Source organism: Silurus meridionalis, chromosome 4 (assembly GCF_014805685.1).
Source record: "Silurus meridionalis isolate SWU-2019-XX chromosome 4, ASM1480568v1, whole genome shotgun sequence".
Classification (NCBI taxonomy): Eukaryota; Metazoa; Chordata; class Actinopteri; order Siluriformes; family Siluridae; genus Silurus; species Silurus meridionalis.
In genome coordinates this window covers 34260141-34274973 of record NC_060887.1, presented here as the reverse complement: position 1 = coordinate 34274973, position 14833 = coordinate 34260141, and the positions used below count along the sequence as shown (strand labels likewise).

General features: G+C 40.8%; 1 protein-coding gene across 1 annotated transcript; it reads right to left on the bottom strand.

The window, feature by feature from the left end:
* Nucleotides 1-4141: 4141 nt before the first annotated feature.
* klf6a (Kruppel-like factor 6a) lies at nt 4142-12110 on the bottom strand. The gene is made up of 4 exons (XM_046847324.1): nt 11725-12110; nt 9478-10054; nt 8503-8626; nt 4142-7026 (listed from the first exon to the last, which is right to left on the bottom strand). Exons 1-4 carry the CDS (start codon nt 11824-11826, stop codon nt 6975-6977), a joined length of 855 nt encoding a protein of 284 aa, XP_046703280.1. The 5' UTR covers nt 11827-12110; the 3' UTR covers nt 4142-6974.
* Between the last annotated feature and the right edge of the window lie 2723 nt (nt 12111-14833).

Sequence of the window (14833 nt, the reverse complement as noted above, 5' to 3'; positions counted from 1 at the left end):
TATATCTCACTTGTGGCAATCAGACATTTAAAGAATTAAAGAATGTGCAGTTTATTTATTCTTTTGTTAAATAAGTGGTTATTGTTGTTCATGCTGTTCAGAATTAATTATCTCACTAGATACATACTGCTACTTTACTTATTTTTTTCATCCTTTTCATTGTTGCCATTATAGATATATAGCTATATTTATTTATTTGTTTGTTTGTTTATTTATTTACATGAATTATAATGTTAGCTATTGAGTTTATTCTTTTTTATCTTGTTTTATTGTTTTCATAGCCATCATAGATATCTCGAGTGTATATTTTATTGATATTTTTTGTCATTTCAATACATTTCATGTCCATCATATACACTAGTATAATATGCATCATTTTATTGTTGCTAAATGTTGAATTTTTTATATACGATAGAACGTATAGTGTTTTTTTTTTCTCTCATTATTTAATCCTTATTACAAATCACATACAGCCAACATAGATATTCCAGAAAATGTACAAATGTTGTTTTATATTCAGGTTGAAAAAAGTGCAAAATCGCCATCCTTCCAGCCCCCACAAGGTCATCACTCAGTTCAACAGACAAAAGATGTCTCCACACAAATATAACACACAACTACATTTGAGTGTGGAGGTCAAGAGGCCAAATGACCAAGTCTTGTGCTCTGGACTAAATCATAAGGTCAGCTTAAACAATATCACAATAAAAGTGGCCAAAAAGGACACTTTAGCCATCAAGGTTTTCTCTTTTTCGCTGGAAAGGCTAAAGAATCGTCTCTGTAATGTTCGTGTTTTGCTTGCAGCTCGAGGGAAAACATCTCTCTGACAGTCTTGTCTCCATACACAAACGAGCCATAAAAGCCTTTTTGGTTTGTTGTGGTGGAAATTAATCTGTGTTGAAAAGGAAAGTGCACTGCTTCAGCCTGCATTTCTGGGCTCAGAAGTGTCTAATCACCCAAGACTCTTTTCTGCCAAATGCTCTGATCCTTTTTTTCCCCCTGCTATTATTATGTTTTTCTTTTCTTTTTTTTTTCCAGTGTTCATTAGCACTAATTGCAGCATGCTAATTGAGTGAAGCATCCACTTTGGAAACTTGATAACCCTTTTAAAAATATTTGTTTTAAATGAATGGATGGGACTCAGTCACAAACATGGAAGGTAATGATGATTATGATACTCATCCCGAGTTCTAGGTCATGAATGCATTATGGCATGATGACAGTGTGGTAATATTATCAGCACAACTCGCATCCTAGTTACAGAAATCAGATACATAAATCAGCACCAACACCTCTTTGATTTCACGGAGGTTTGGACATAATACAGTTTTAGCTCATCCGCTTAAGTGATGTTTAGTAGCTGACTGTAAAGACAGATTTGCTAATCCATGTGCAACTAAAAGGTATAAATCAGTTACTATTTAGTAAATTTCTCTTTTAATGCTTTAGCAAATACTTGACAAGGTCAAATCCAGACTTCCTCTTCATTCCCAGCCACAGATTCCAGTTTCTTCTGTGAGGCAGATCCCAAGACAAAAGTGAGCTATAATCGCTCCAACAGGCCCAGGGTCTTCACTGGGGTCTCTGTCCTTTGGTACAAGTAAGTGTGATACTGCTATTGCAGGAGCTAGCTCTTGATGAAGCTCTTGTAAAATGGTCAAGCCACATCATCTTAGTTTACCATGCAGTAAGTGACATTAGATTCTTAACCTGTATCCCCCAGCACTATTCAGGGCTCACTACCTACATCCCCGTGACCACAGATGAGGATAAACACATATTAATATCATTTATTACCGATTTAACTATGTGAAGCTGCTTTGAGATCATGTTCATTGTTAAAAGTGCTATACAAATAATAAATTAAATCGATTGTCTGGTATATTTAGATATAACTTCAAGATCAAAACTATACAAATGAAAGGTTCAGGTCACTAATTCATTCATCTTCCATTAATGCTTTAATCTTTTTGAGGTTCATGGTTGATCCTGAATCTGTCACAGGAACTCTGGAATAGAGTCAAGTGTTCCAGAAACTGCTGATCGCCTGGGTGTAAACCCAAATTCACACACTTATTTACACCCGAGGGAACTTTGTACAGCCGATCTAGATATGAGCATGTCGGAAGGTGGGATGAAAGCAGAGAACCTGGAGGAAACCCTCACAGGGAGAACATGTGAAACTTCACACTGAGATTACCTGAGATAATCAAATGAATCCCTTGAGGCAGAAACGTTGTATTAAGAACTTGTTTTAGTCAGCGTTTCCGTTTGCTGAGAACTCTTTAAATCCCATTTTAACCCCCCTTAACAGGACACCACTCGAACACATGCACTGCATTGATTCCTTTACATCGGCAAGTTGCCTAAACAGCTGTCTTCTCCTTTCTTTAGAGCTACTTAAGGGCTGATACTTCAAACACACTGATAACCCACCACCCGCCACCCCCCACCTCCCGCCATCGCCCTCTGGCAAAGACACGCTTTGATGCTAAGACATTGACTCTAATTTTTTAATACTCTATGCCACGGCCCACCTTTGCACTTATCAAGCAAATACATGGCACCAAATATCATGAGACATGGCGAGTTGCTTGCTTTGTTCGCCATGCAGAGGCCATCGCTTCTTTTCTGGATGGCACAAGGGGATCTGCTCAGATCCCATATTTGGCTTTGTGTTACGCTGAGGTGAGAAAGTGGTAGTGATTTCCTTTATTAATGTATCTCTTGTGCATTAGGTTAAGAAGGACGTCATGTGGTTTAAAACTTTAAGATGATTTATTAGCAAAAGTCTAATCCAGGAATTTATGGATTCCCAGGATAAAAAAATGGGAACACGGTGGACTTGTGGCAAAAATACGCAAGGTTCGGAAAGTTTGGTGCAATCCTCATTTTATCACCATTAGTAACAATCACAGGAGACACGATCAGAGCCGTAAAACTTACCACCACCTCCGTCTAGTTGAAATTCTCTTTATGTTTAATGATTCATTCAGGCCCTTTTTGACCTTTAAAGGCATGATGTATCTATGCAACTATCTGGTCATGCATAACAATGCCTGAGATATCAGTACAGTACCTTGCAGATAAAAGAGTGTATGTCGAAAGCTATCTGTTTCTATGACATTGCTATTTATTAGCACAAAACCAGGACACAGGTTTATGGCTCCTGGAATAACATCATTACCGTTTTCACATATTAGCGATTCTACAGTTCTACGAAAACACATTTAGTATGCAATTCATACGGCCTACATTTTAATAATTATCCGCAAAAGCCCTTTTGATTAACGTTCAATGGGGAACATTATCTTATTTGTATCAAATAATCATCTAACAGCCATGTAAATACATGATGCTAATTAAGTGCCAAGGGCAGCCCCTGATGCTGATGGGTAATTTGGGTGGCTTTGATCGTGACTGGTCTCTGTGTTGACTGTAGGGAGAAGCAGAAACCACTCTTTTTTTCTTTTTCCAAGGTTTAGCGATAGAGTCAGGTCTTGTAAACACATTCCTTTTAACTAACTCTGGCAAAGAGGTTATTGGGTCAGGTTTCCTCATTTAGATCCCAGGTTGTGAAAAGGTGTAATTTGCCATTACATTCCAGCAAAGTGGAAAAACACATGTGCTAAGAATTATTTTTCATATCTTGTTTCTATTCAGGTGACACCAGCTAGGAAATTCTAGCAGGCAGAGGGGATATAAACAGAAATGTACCACGTAATGAATATAGTGGTGGATGACACAGCAATTTTTTCCTTAGAAGTGCATCGTGAAACTGTAAAAAAACTATCAAAGGGAGGTTGAGGTCACGTGACCACGAATCCCGCCTTCTTCTTTTCTATTGGCTCACGAGTCGAATATTTACCTCAGCACAAAGTAAGCGTTTCCTGAGGTAAATGTGCTACATTTCATGTCGCACGTCCTTTCCCCTTTAGTGAATTGGCTTTTTGTGGCAGACGGATGTTTATTTACGTTTAACAAAAAAACGAAAAACCAAGCAAAATAACAGCAAAGCGCAGTCGCTTTCATATTACTGCAGCAAGAGATCAAACTTTGTATCAACGCAACATCTCCGAATCGTACATCTCAGCCCTTTTGCGTATCTACTGCCAAGAATTGAAGCAAAACAAGAAGCAAATGATGTCTGATAAGAATTTCTTATTATTCCAATAAAAAATACATTCATACAGAAATAGAACAATTTTGCAAAACAATTTCAAATAAAATTTATATAAAGAAGGAACAAATAAAAATCTTAGAAAATGCTTTTTTGTATCTCATTTCTAACTTTTATCTTTTTTTAAATTTTGTACAAAGATTCAAGAAATAGACAACAGGAGAAGGTGTGAGAGGAAAAAAGTGTGATAGAAAGCGTCGGTTATAGTTACAAGCAAAAAATTAAAATAAAAACAAAAAAAAAATAAATGGGAGGCTTGATTAAGGCTCGATTACCGCTTGAATGCTGCTGGCCATTCTTTCCAAAAAGAGGATGTACTGTTCTTCTGCACCCGCTAAAGCCTCGCTGATTGGATTTTATAGCGGAGCTACTTCATGCTGATCCTCCTGCAGTGATCTGATCTAAAATTCATGTGCCTCTGCTGCTCGATTCCAGTAAGTCCCTGATATATACACAGTATTACTGTCTGTTGAGCTTTGTCTGGATTTTCTTTCTCTGTGTGAACATTACAGGAATGCACGTCATGCGTGATATTCACGTGTTCTGATTGTAACCGATTGTAATCCTTAGTAGAGATTTTGATCTCACAGGGAGGACAAAAAAATGCTTACAGGACATCCGATCGAGACAGAGAGAGCCAACGGGGGCTAAACTAATAGGCATCAATTCAATGTCAGTAAATTTACATTGTACGGGATGAAAAGAAGCGATTCGTCTTGATCTTTCTGGATGCCCGTTCTCTGTTTCTGTAATACTGTTGCCAGGCTAAAACAACGCCGTCCAGACAGGTCAATAGCGAACTGTCGGAGTCAGCAGTCTGTGGCAGAATGTGTGCCAGCAAAGCCTTTAGTAATTCATTACACCGATGCGCTACAAGGCAAGGCCTGTCCTGCTAGAGCTTGTTAATTACAATAAATCATTACTTTTTTCCCCCTCTCTCTCTCTACATCTTGGTTGCAGGGGAGACGAGTCCAGGCTTCCGAACCACGGTGTCGAACAATGATGGCAAAGCAGCTGTTTTTTTTCTCTTCCTTAATTTTCCCCTTAAACCTTCTTGCACAAGAAGCAGCATTTCTGCACTCACCAAGGATTTTGTTTTTGCTTGCAATGTGTCATTTTTAAAAAGCATTAATTTACATACAGTGTTGTAAAACAGTCCGTAAGTGCTTCAATGTGTTTCGACTCCCACGTCCATACTTGCGTTCGATTGGTTTAAAAACAGCGTGTTTCTCCACGTGAGCGAGCGAGCGGGCGATTTTTTTTTAGGGGGGGACAAACAAACAAACAAACAAACAAACAAACAAACAAGGAAAAGGTGCATTTTTTTTCATAGGAAATGGAGCCTTAATAAAGCTGGATTCACTCATACAAGACAAGTGTGACCCCCAAAGACCAATCTATTCCACAGGACAAGGTCACTTGCATAAGGCACCATTAAGGTCAACAGTGCATTAATAACAGGTAAAAATGAAGGGTTGAAACGACAGAGAAAAAGAGAGAAAGAGAGAGCGAGACCATGATAGGGAGATGCAAGGAAGAGAGAATGAGTTGGAGATGAAAGAAGACGTGGGAAGAAAATAAACGCTAAGCAATAGTGGTTTTCCTCAACAAAAAAAAAAAAAATTAAATTAAAAAAAGCCCATCCGTGACAGGATTTTAAGAGAAGATTTATCGATCCATTTATGTACAATATATTGTAACATTTAACCATTCGTATTTAGCTGCACTTTATTGGAATCTATTAGCAGTCCTGATAACAAAGAACAGGAAAAGGAAATTTCAAAATAAAGAGTATAAACCCTAAGACCATGCAACACCTGTCTATGATAGTGAAGTTATAGTTTTTTTGTGTTTTATCTCTAAGCACACAGCTTATACAATGGACAACGAAAGAGCTTTTTATGTAGCCTGTCAACAAACAAGCTACCGAACACATTGCACATTTAGTAGCTGCACCAAACACCAAAAAAAATAAAAAAAATAAAAAAAGCCACTTTCATTCATGAAGGGACTCTGAAGAGCCTCCAACTGCAAGAGGAAGGGAAGGAAAGAGGGAAGTAAGGGGGAGTTAGCAAGGAAGGGGGGTGGGTTTGGTGGATGGGAAGGGGTGCATTTAGATGTAACCAAAGTCCCATCATCCCTTTGAGAACAGAGAGCCTGGGGGAAATTGGGGTGAGTCCCGGCTTCCACACTGACACTGAGCAGACACTTTTTTTTTTTTTCCTTTTCTTTTTCTTCCCCTCTCCCATCGCAGGCTTTTGAGGGGGAAAAAAAAAAATTCTCCCACACCATTCAGTCTGCTGCAACACACTGGTACTCCCCCTTCCTTCTCACGCACTATACACTTATCCTCACACTCCGCCAGCTCATGTTCACCCCCAGACAGGCTTTTTTTTTCTTTTTAATAAGTACCAGTGTATTGGTTGTCCAGGAGCTGTCCCAAAACAACATGCACCATATGACACACACCATCATTCATTCATTTTTTTTTTTTGTTGTTTGTTTGTGGTTTTTTTTTTTTTTGTGTCCTTCATTTGTCACTTTTCTTCTTGTTGACATGATTTCATCCCTCTCCGTTTGCATTTTTGTCTTTTTTTAATTTTTTTTTGTGTTTTTTTTTTTTTTTCCACAACCGCTCAGTAGGCCTTTCTCCCCGGAGAAATCCCGGAGGCACAGGGTACGGTGCAAAATGGCATGCTTTGGCTGGACACACACTCCTCCCCCTGACAAGGGCAGGGCAACAGGAGGCTGGTCACGATACAACGAGAGCAAATCCGCACTTGCCACGACCTGCTCAGAGGTGCCTCTTCATGTGCAGGGCCAGGTGGTCTGACCTAGAGAAACACCTGGAAGAACAGAAAGAACATTGGGGTCACTCGTGATGGCAGGAAGCTTCATATGTGAACAAATATGAAGAAGGGTTTCAGGATAGAAATACTATTACGGATAATACGAAGACTATTCTTTTTCACAGCATCCTTAGTAACTGCCTGGTCAGGGTTCATTTAACTTTTTAAAAGTTACTATATTTTGGAAGAAATCCAATTTTGACATCTACAAGCCAAAATAATAAATTAATGAATAATAATAATAATAAAAATAAATAAATAAATAAATAAATAAAATTAAAGATGTTCCATGGATAGTAGGTAGACTACATCCTTAGTTACTGCCTAATTTTATGCCTAAATTTATTGTAAAATTTTTGTTCTTCAGCTTTTTATTAAAAAATTAAAAAATAATAATAAAAAATAAATAAACAATAAAAAAAATTATATAGGCCTTTACAAGCTAAAATAATACATTAAATAATAATAAAAAATAAAATAAAAATAAATAAATAAATAAAATTAAAGATGTTCCATGGATAGTAGGTAGACTACATCCTTAGTTACTGCCTGGTCAAATTATTGTTAAATTATTGTTCTTTAGATTATTAATTAAAAAAATAAAATTTTGTACAAAAATAAATAAATAATAAAAAATAAATAAACAATTTTTAAAAAAATCATATGGGCCTTTACAAGCCAAAATAACAAGTGAATAAAATAAAAAAGCAATAATAATAATAATAAAAATAAAAAATAAAATAACTTCATTAATTCTGAACTCGAGTGAGGTAGCAGATTATATGCAATTAGGCCACACCCACATTAGGTTTAAAATCCAAAAATAATTTACATCTGGAGGACTTTCGAGGACATCCCTATAATAATTATATTCAATATACAGGAACCGACTTTTTTTTTTGCTATATTAACTAAAAAATGTATACAAAAAAAATATAAAAAAACTTTACAAATGAAATCGAATATCTCATGAGAAACATTTACATTTGTCCGAAATGTCCCATCAAAAAACAGACTGATGGCCTTTTCTCGATTCAACCCGAAAAAACTGAGCAGATCAATCTTTTTAAAGGCTAACGATTGTAAAAAAAACGAGAGCAGCGCCGCTAAAAGAGCCGAGACGCCGTTTGTAACTGTTCAAATGCTCGGCGCATTCGCTCATAAAACCCAGTCAATATCAATATTCGGGAAATACGACACTGTTGTCATTGCTCTTTGAAGCACTTAATCCGATTAGGCAATTAAGTGATGAAATCCGAGCATAATGTGACGACTGCCATCGATGAACAGATAAAAAGGAATCAATGGAGAACGCCGGATTGCGAAATCTATTGTATTTCGTGTCGGCGCACATCAAAAGCGCAGGCAGGCTTCTGTGGAAAGAGGCGAACGGGACACGATAACTGTCACCGAGAGAGGGAAAGAAAGAAGGAAAGAAAGAAAGAGAGAGAGAGATGGGGTGAGAGAGCGTACCTGTCACAGTGACTGCATTTAAATGGCTTTGCACCCGTGTGCTTCCTGAAGTGCCGGGTTAGCTCATCGCTGCGTGCAAAGCGCCACTCACAGCCTTCCCACGAACACCTGTACGGCTTCTCACCTGCAGACGAGAAAAATACAGAAACACCTTCAGGGAAAAGCCAGCAGGAAAACGACGTGAAGAATAGAAGAAAAAGAGCTGATGTCGTCATGTTTAGTTCTAGCATTTACACTCCCACACATAGAGGTTCGGGTCGGATTGCATCATGACTGTGTAAATATTTTTTTTCCCTTCCTGACGATCAGCAAACAGGATTGGTTTCACTTCGGACAAGGTCTTTTTTTTTTTTTTAAAAGAGCGTGAAAAGGAAAGCTCTGGCCACCCGTTCTCCCATTCAAACGTCTGGCTCTTTCCCATGACGAAACAGTGTTTTGGTAAAACAGGTTTCTTTCCTCCCTCTAGGCCTCTGCCCCCTCTAACCCCCCCTTCTCTTGCCTCCCTCCTGCCCGCCCTCCCTAGGGCATAGCCACATTCCAAACAGATTAGGTCACCGTTTAGCCACGCAGTCATGTGAGACAAATATGCCAAGAGAGTCAATGCTCTTTCAGCTGGAGGGGGAAATGGCTGAGTGAACTCACAACATCATTGCACAACTACTAAAGTGGAACTGATAAATGTCACTCGGACGTGAAGTTTCGGTCTCATCCTGATGACGTCCCGCGTGCAAACCCGCGTCTCGACTCACGCTTTAGCGCCACCTTCCATTACTTCCATAGAGTTGCAAAGGTTTGGTCAAAATTATGAAAACACTGCAGGGGCATTTTGTCTGGAAAATTATTAAGAAAACCAAAACATGAGCCCATTTGGAATTCCCCCTTCTTTAATTCTTGATAAACTGGAAAATACCCAACATCGGTGACACGATCCATTCCCCAGACCCAAACACACCAACGTGAAACGAAGCGTCTTACCTGTGTGAGTCCGTTGATGTGCTTTTAAGTGTGAACTTTTCGTGTAAACTTTGCGGCACCCGTTGAAGTGGCACCTGTGGACCCTCCTCCTGCCGTCCGGAGACGCATCACCTCCAGGCAAAGGCAGTTTATCCGAGCCCTTGGCCGTTCCACCGTGCCTGGCTTTACCAGCTACATGCAGTTCAGTGTTTATGGACCCCCACAGCTGAGGGATTCCCGGTTCCTGCAGCGCCTCCGGGGACGACGGCGGCGTAGCGATGATGGACGAGGCCAGGTGTCCCGAGCCGAGAGGGTTTGAGCCGAAGATGTGCGTCGGCGAGAGCTCCTCTGAGCTGTCCGACACCTCGCTGCTGGCGTCGGAGTTCACGCTGCGAGTCTCCGACATCGGGCCGTCCTGAGCGTCCTCTTCCTTGACGTGAACGAGATCGGCGGGCGAGTTCGAGTCCATTTCGGCCTTTTCGCCGTCGCCGCACGCCAAGATCAGTTTGCTCCACAGGTCCTCCTGCGGGTCGAACTTGAGCTCGGATGCCGAGACGTACGGCTCACTCTGCAGGTAGCGTTCCAGCTCCAGACATGTCTGACGTTAGAGACACAAACTCAGGGTCAGAACAAATTCACAATCTGGTGGTTTAGAACGTTCACTTCCAAGCACTTTAATACACGACTGAGATGAATAAACCAACTTGGCACTGCATGACAAACTGTTCCCCAACGCCACTTCAAGATCTTCCTGCCCAAGTCAAACGCTACACCTAAATCCAATTATGGGACTCATGGCTTGATTGTTGCCCAAATTTAGCTTTGCTAAAGTGTACAATCGTCAGGCCTCGTTCTGAAAGACTAACATTTACTCTGTGGTAACAGAGGCACAGTGAGTCATACGCTGGTTTTAGAGTCCTTTTAAGGAAGCCGCAGCACTTCCTCCATCTCTGCTTCTGCAGAGTTTCCTCATTCGAGCTGACACGACATGGATATCCTCTGCTTTTACACCACCGGCTATCGCTTTTTAACGTAGACCTGACACAGGGACAATCCGAAACTTTTCACTTCGATGATGCTGATGTTCGTTCAGCAACAAACAAACCGCAGGGAACATCTACACTGGGTTCCTCGATGGTTCTTCACACAAAATCTGGGCTATGATACAAAGGTTGCGTAGATCTTTACCTTGTTGATAATCTCAGATATAAAAACAAACCAGAAGGTACTGTTTGAAAGTGTAAAAAAAAAAAAAACAGGACACATCACTGTAAACCCAAATCATCTCCAGGAGCAGGTTAAACCTTTGGTTTTGGGTCTGGCATCTTACCAAGAAATGTGCCACACTGGTAGTGGTCCTTTTTTTTTTTTTTCCTTTCTATTATGCACAGACTGAACCGTTGGCTGCGTACCAAAAAACCGCATACTTCCGCCCTATAGTCAAAGTAGTACGCCACCTATTGAGGATATAACAACCGTGCGCGCGCGCGTGTGTGTGTGTGTGTGTTTGGCATGAGCACTGTTTAGTGCGAAAGTATGCAGCTGCTAAGCCGTTACACACACACACACACACACACACACACACACACAGTTTAAGTTTAGGCTTATTTTCCCTCATCATCGTTCTTATTTCCAACTAAAGATCATTTGCAGAAGGCGCGCGCGCGTCCTCACTTCACTACTAACTGGTGCTGTATGCGTTATTTGTGGCATTGCTTGAGCTCGGAAAACGCGCACGCACGCACACACACACACCATTCTGCATTTCCATCCTCTTTTAAAAGGAAATGAAAACCATGCTCATCAACCTCCCTGGTTATAATAATAATAATAATAATGATGATGATGACAATAATAATGAGCTGTGTTTTTTTTTTTGACAGCTCGCGCCCCTTTGCTGCTCCGGGATCATCTCGTGCGCAGTGCACGAGCAAGGATGCAACGATTCCGACTCGAGTTCAATTCGTGCAATTCACCCCAAAGACACACGTGGGAGTGTTTGCGTCTATTTCTCGTGTTATTCTGATCAGCGTTGAGGGATCGCGTGCATGCAAGCAAGCAAGCAGGACAGGCGCGCGCGCTCGCTCTCTCTCTCTCTCTCTCTCTCGCGCACTCACGCACGCACGCACGCACGCAAGTAAGAGGTTTTGTTCGGATCACTTTTTTCTTTCATTTTTTTGGGAGGTGGGGGAATCGAAAGCATAATAATAACAGTGAGGAAAAAATTTAGTAAAATCATTGAGAAAACGCGTGCATTTGCTCCCTCACCTGTTGCCAGTATTCCTCCAGCGACGGCAAGGCTGAGAAATAGCCGGTGTCGTGGACGATCTGCAGCTCCTGGAAAATGCTGCACATGGGCAGAACATCCATGGCCAAAAAGAAAAAAATCCCGAGCGCTTGAAGAAGACACACACGGAGGAAAAAAAAAAAGTGAAAATAAACGAAGGGAGAAGATCTGAAGAGATCGCAGGAGACCCTGAGGCTGAGTCTCGTCCGTGCACAGCGCCTGAGATCTCTCACATTGGACGCGTGAAGACAGAGAGCAGTGCGGCGGATGCGTGCGGCTGCGAGGAAGAAGAAGAGCGTCAGCGCTCTCTGTCAAAAAACTTCCCTTATTCAAACCTCGCTGCGTGCTCGCTCGAGCTCCGCCCACGTGAACAGCCCGTGACGGCGCGAGGCTTTTTTTTCTTTTGCCCCAACCCACCACCACGTCCCGCCTCCCCCCCCCCTCAAACCACCGCTATGCCCCGCCCCTCATCACGCGCGCGCGGCCAATCGCACTCCGAGCGCATAATGATATCACCTCGGGCCAATCGCGGCGTCGCCACGAAATCAATTCATAGTCCCGCGGTGCTGATTGGCGCGTTCGAGTGCCCCAGCGTCGTCGCTGATTGGCTGGCTATTTTTAGCCCTTTATATATATGAAAACGCGCAACAAGCGCTCGGCTTTACCACAAGCCCGTGTTTCACCACAGGGAGCGCAGTGCCACTTTGCTGTTCCTTTTTTTTTTAAACCCCCCTTCTTTCTTTTTGACTTTCTTGTCAGAAAATAATTGAAATAACACAAACGCGATTTATTTATTTGTTATGATTTCTTTTATTTGCATAGCACTCAGAACATCCAGTTAAAAATTAATAAATAAATAAAAATGGACTCCTATGTAAACTACTAATCAAGTGGCCCTTTCTATACAAGGCATTCTGGACAGTTTTAAAGACCAAAACAATAAATATATAGGCATGTCACATTTAAACCGGATCATCTCTTTAACTTTAGATAGAAAAGCGAAGTTTCGGAAGCACTTCAGCCGAGTTCTGCCACATCGCCTCTGACTCAACCCGTGGTGACTAAAACTGTGGTTATTTAAGGTCAGCATTCGGAAACAGCTTTGTTAAGAAGCTGGTTTCGCTCAAAACTGGTTTCTGGTTTCAGTAAAACAAAATTTCGAATGGCTCTGGACTTCCCATCTAGATTGAGATAGGGTCAATGAGTAGCTACGACCCAAACACCCCCAACACACACACACACACACACACACACACACACACACACACACACACACCATGACATGGTTCTTAAAGACTTCTGGATTATTAGCCGTTAAATTTTTAACATACTTTAGAGCACTCTCTGACTCCGAGTTTGCACGTTTCATTCGATTTCAGTTTAATGACCAAAAAATTACTTTGTCTAAAAGGAGTTCAGGGCTCAAATACTATTTAGAAATTTCATTCATCAGACATGTGCAGAACCCCAAGCGTACTTTTTCTACTCAGCATGGTTTCAATCGGGCAGGTAGGAACACAGCGATCACTATAAGTGAGACTCTGTGAGGTGATCTGGGTCCGGTTCCAAGTACACTCGCTGAATCAACCCAAATGCAGGAATCGGACCAAACATGATGTGTATTTTGGGTTGTGGGTGATGTTTGTAAAGGCGAGCTGCTACACTCTGTTGTGAGCCGCAGCTGACTAAGGGCAGAGCAGTATAAGTGCTAAAGGTTCTGTACTAGAAGGAGATAATAAACAGCTGATGAGATACACACATTTTTTAAACTAGCTATATTCGCTAAGTTAGCCCTTGAATAAATGCACCACATGGGTCCACAAGTTATTATATCTTGTTGAAGTAATGCATATTTAGGACACTTGTACAGTACAGGTGTAGGAGAAATGGGTTTATTCAAAAACCTTATGTTTTGAGATTATTAGGTTTGTCTTCAAAGCTCTAAATCATGTTTAGAAAACTTGAAGTGATGCCCTTAAGAGAGCATTTGAAAAATACTTGTGAGAATGGGTCAGCTAGAAGTGATTAGTTTTCAATGAGAAAATGTTCTGTAGGTAAATCTGTACGATATAGAGTTCGCTTTTCATGTGTTCTAAGTAAAAATAATACAAAATAAATACATTTCAAAACTAGAACTGTTCATTCATTGATGAAAACTTTCAGAAAGTAAGTCAGTGTAGCACTTTTTGGCATTGTCCATAGTGGCGAACCCTTCCTGAGTACAATGTAAAAAACCTACATTGCACATTTTGTCATTAAATTGTACTAAATAACTAGAAAGCTATAAACTGTCTATCCAAAGAACCTTTGAGAAACCCTTGAGACAACAAGTCAGTCCAGCACCCTTAGGGGTTGCATGGTTTTCTGTGGGAACATTTATCATGTTCTATGCAAAACACTACACTACGCGGTCTGACTTTGAAACGCCCTAAATAATAATAAATAAAAAAATAATAACCAACTTTTAGAAAACCTGTGCTGCTTCACATGCAAAATATTCTTGAGAAAGTTTCAAGAGATTGGGTCAATATTTAAGCGCTGTTAGGGTTGTCCTCTTGGTGACGGCCTTCTCTGCTACCCTGTCAGGCCCTATACTATTCAGTTTGCCTTTGAAACATTGGGATAAAACCATTTGGAAAGCTGGAAATGTTCCTGTTCCACAGAACTGGCTGTTCAGCTGTAAGAAAGACAAAATGTGGATTTTATTTGGGTTTCTTGGCATTGGCCTTGTAAGCACTGACAATGCTTTCTGTCACAAAGTTATCTACACTCTATTTAGAAAAGAAATGTGCACATTTTTGTCATTTTTTCTGTAATTAACAACGTGTATGTCAGAGCATTGTGGACTTTGAAGTTAGTGAGCAGCAGCCTACCTATTCAGCACAAGGTAGGCCTACACATGCCTGTGTTGTCTTATCAGCCTGGACCACTGGAAGAACTGCAAATTGGCTGACAGGCTGTGTGTCTAGTCCATGGCAATCAAAGGAAGTCATTTTTACATCCTGTTTTTGAGGACTGTCATTGAGCAGATAGCAGAACAGAAAGTTTTCACTCTTCCTCGCTTAGTCATAGAACTTTTCCAAAAACCCA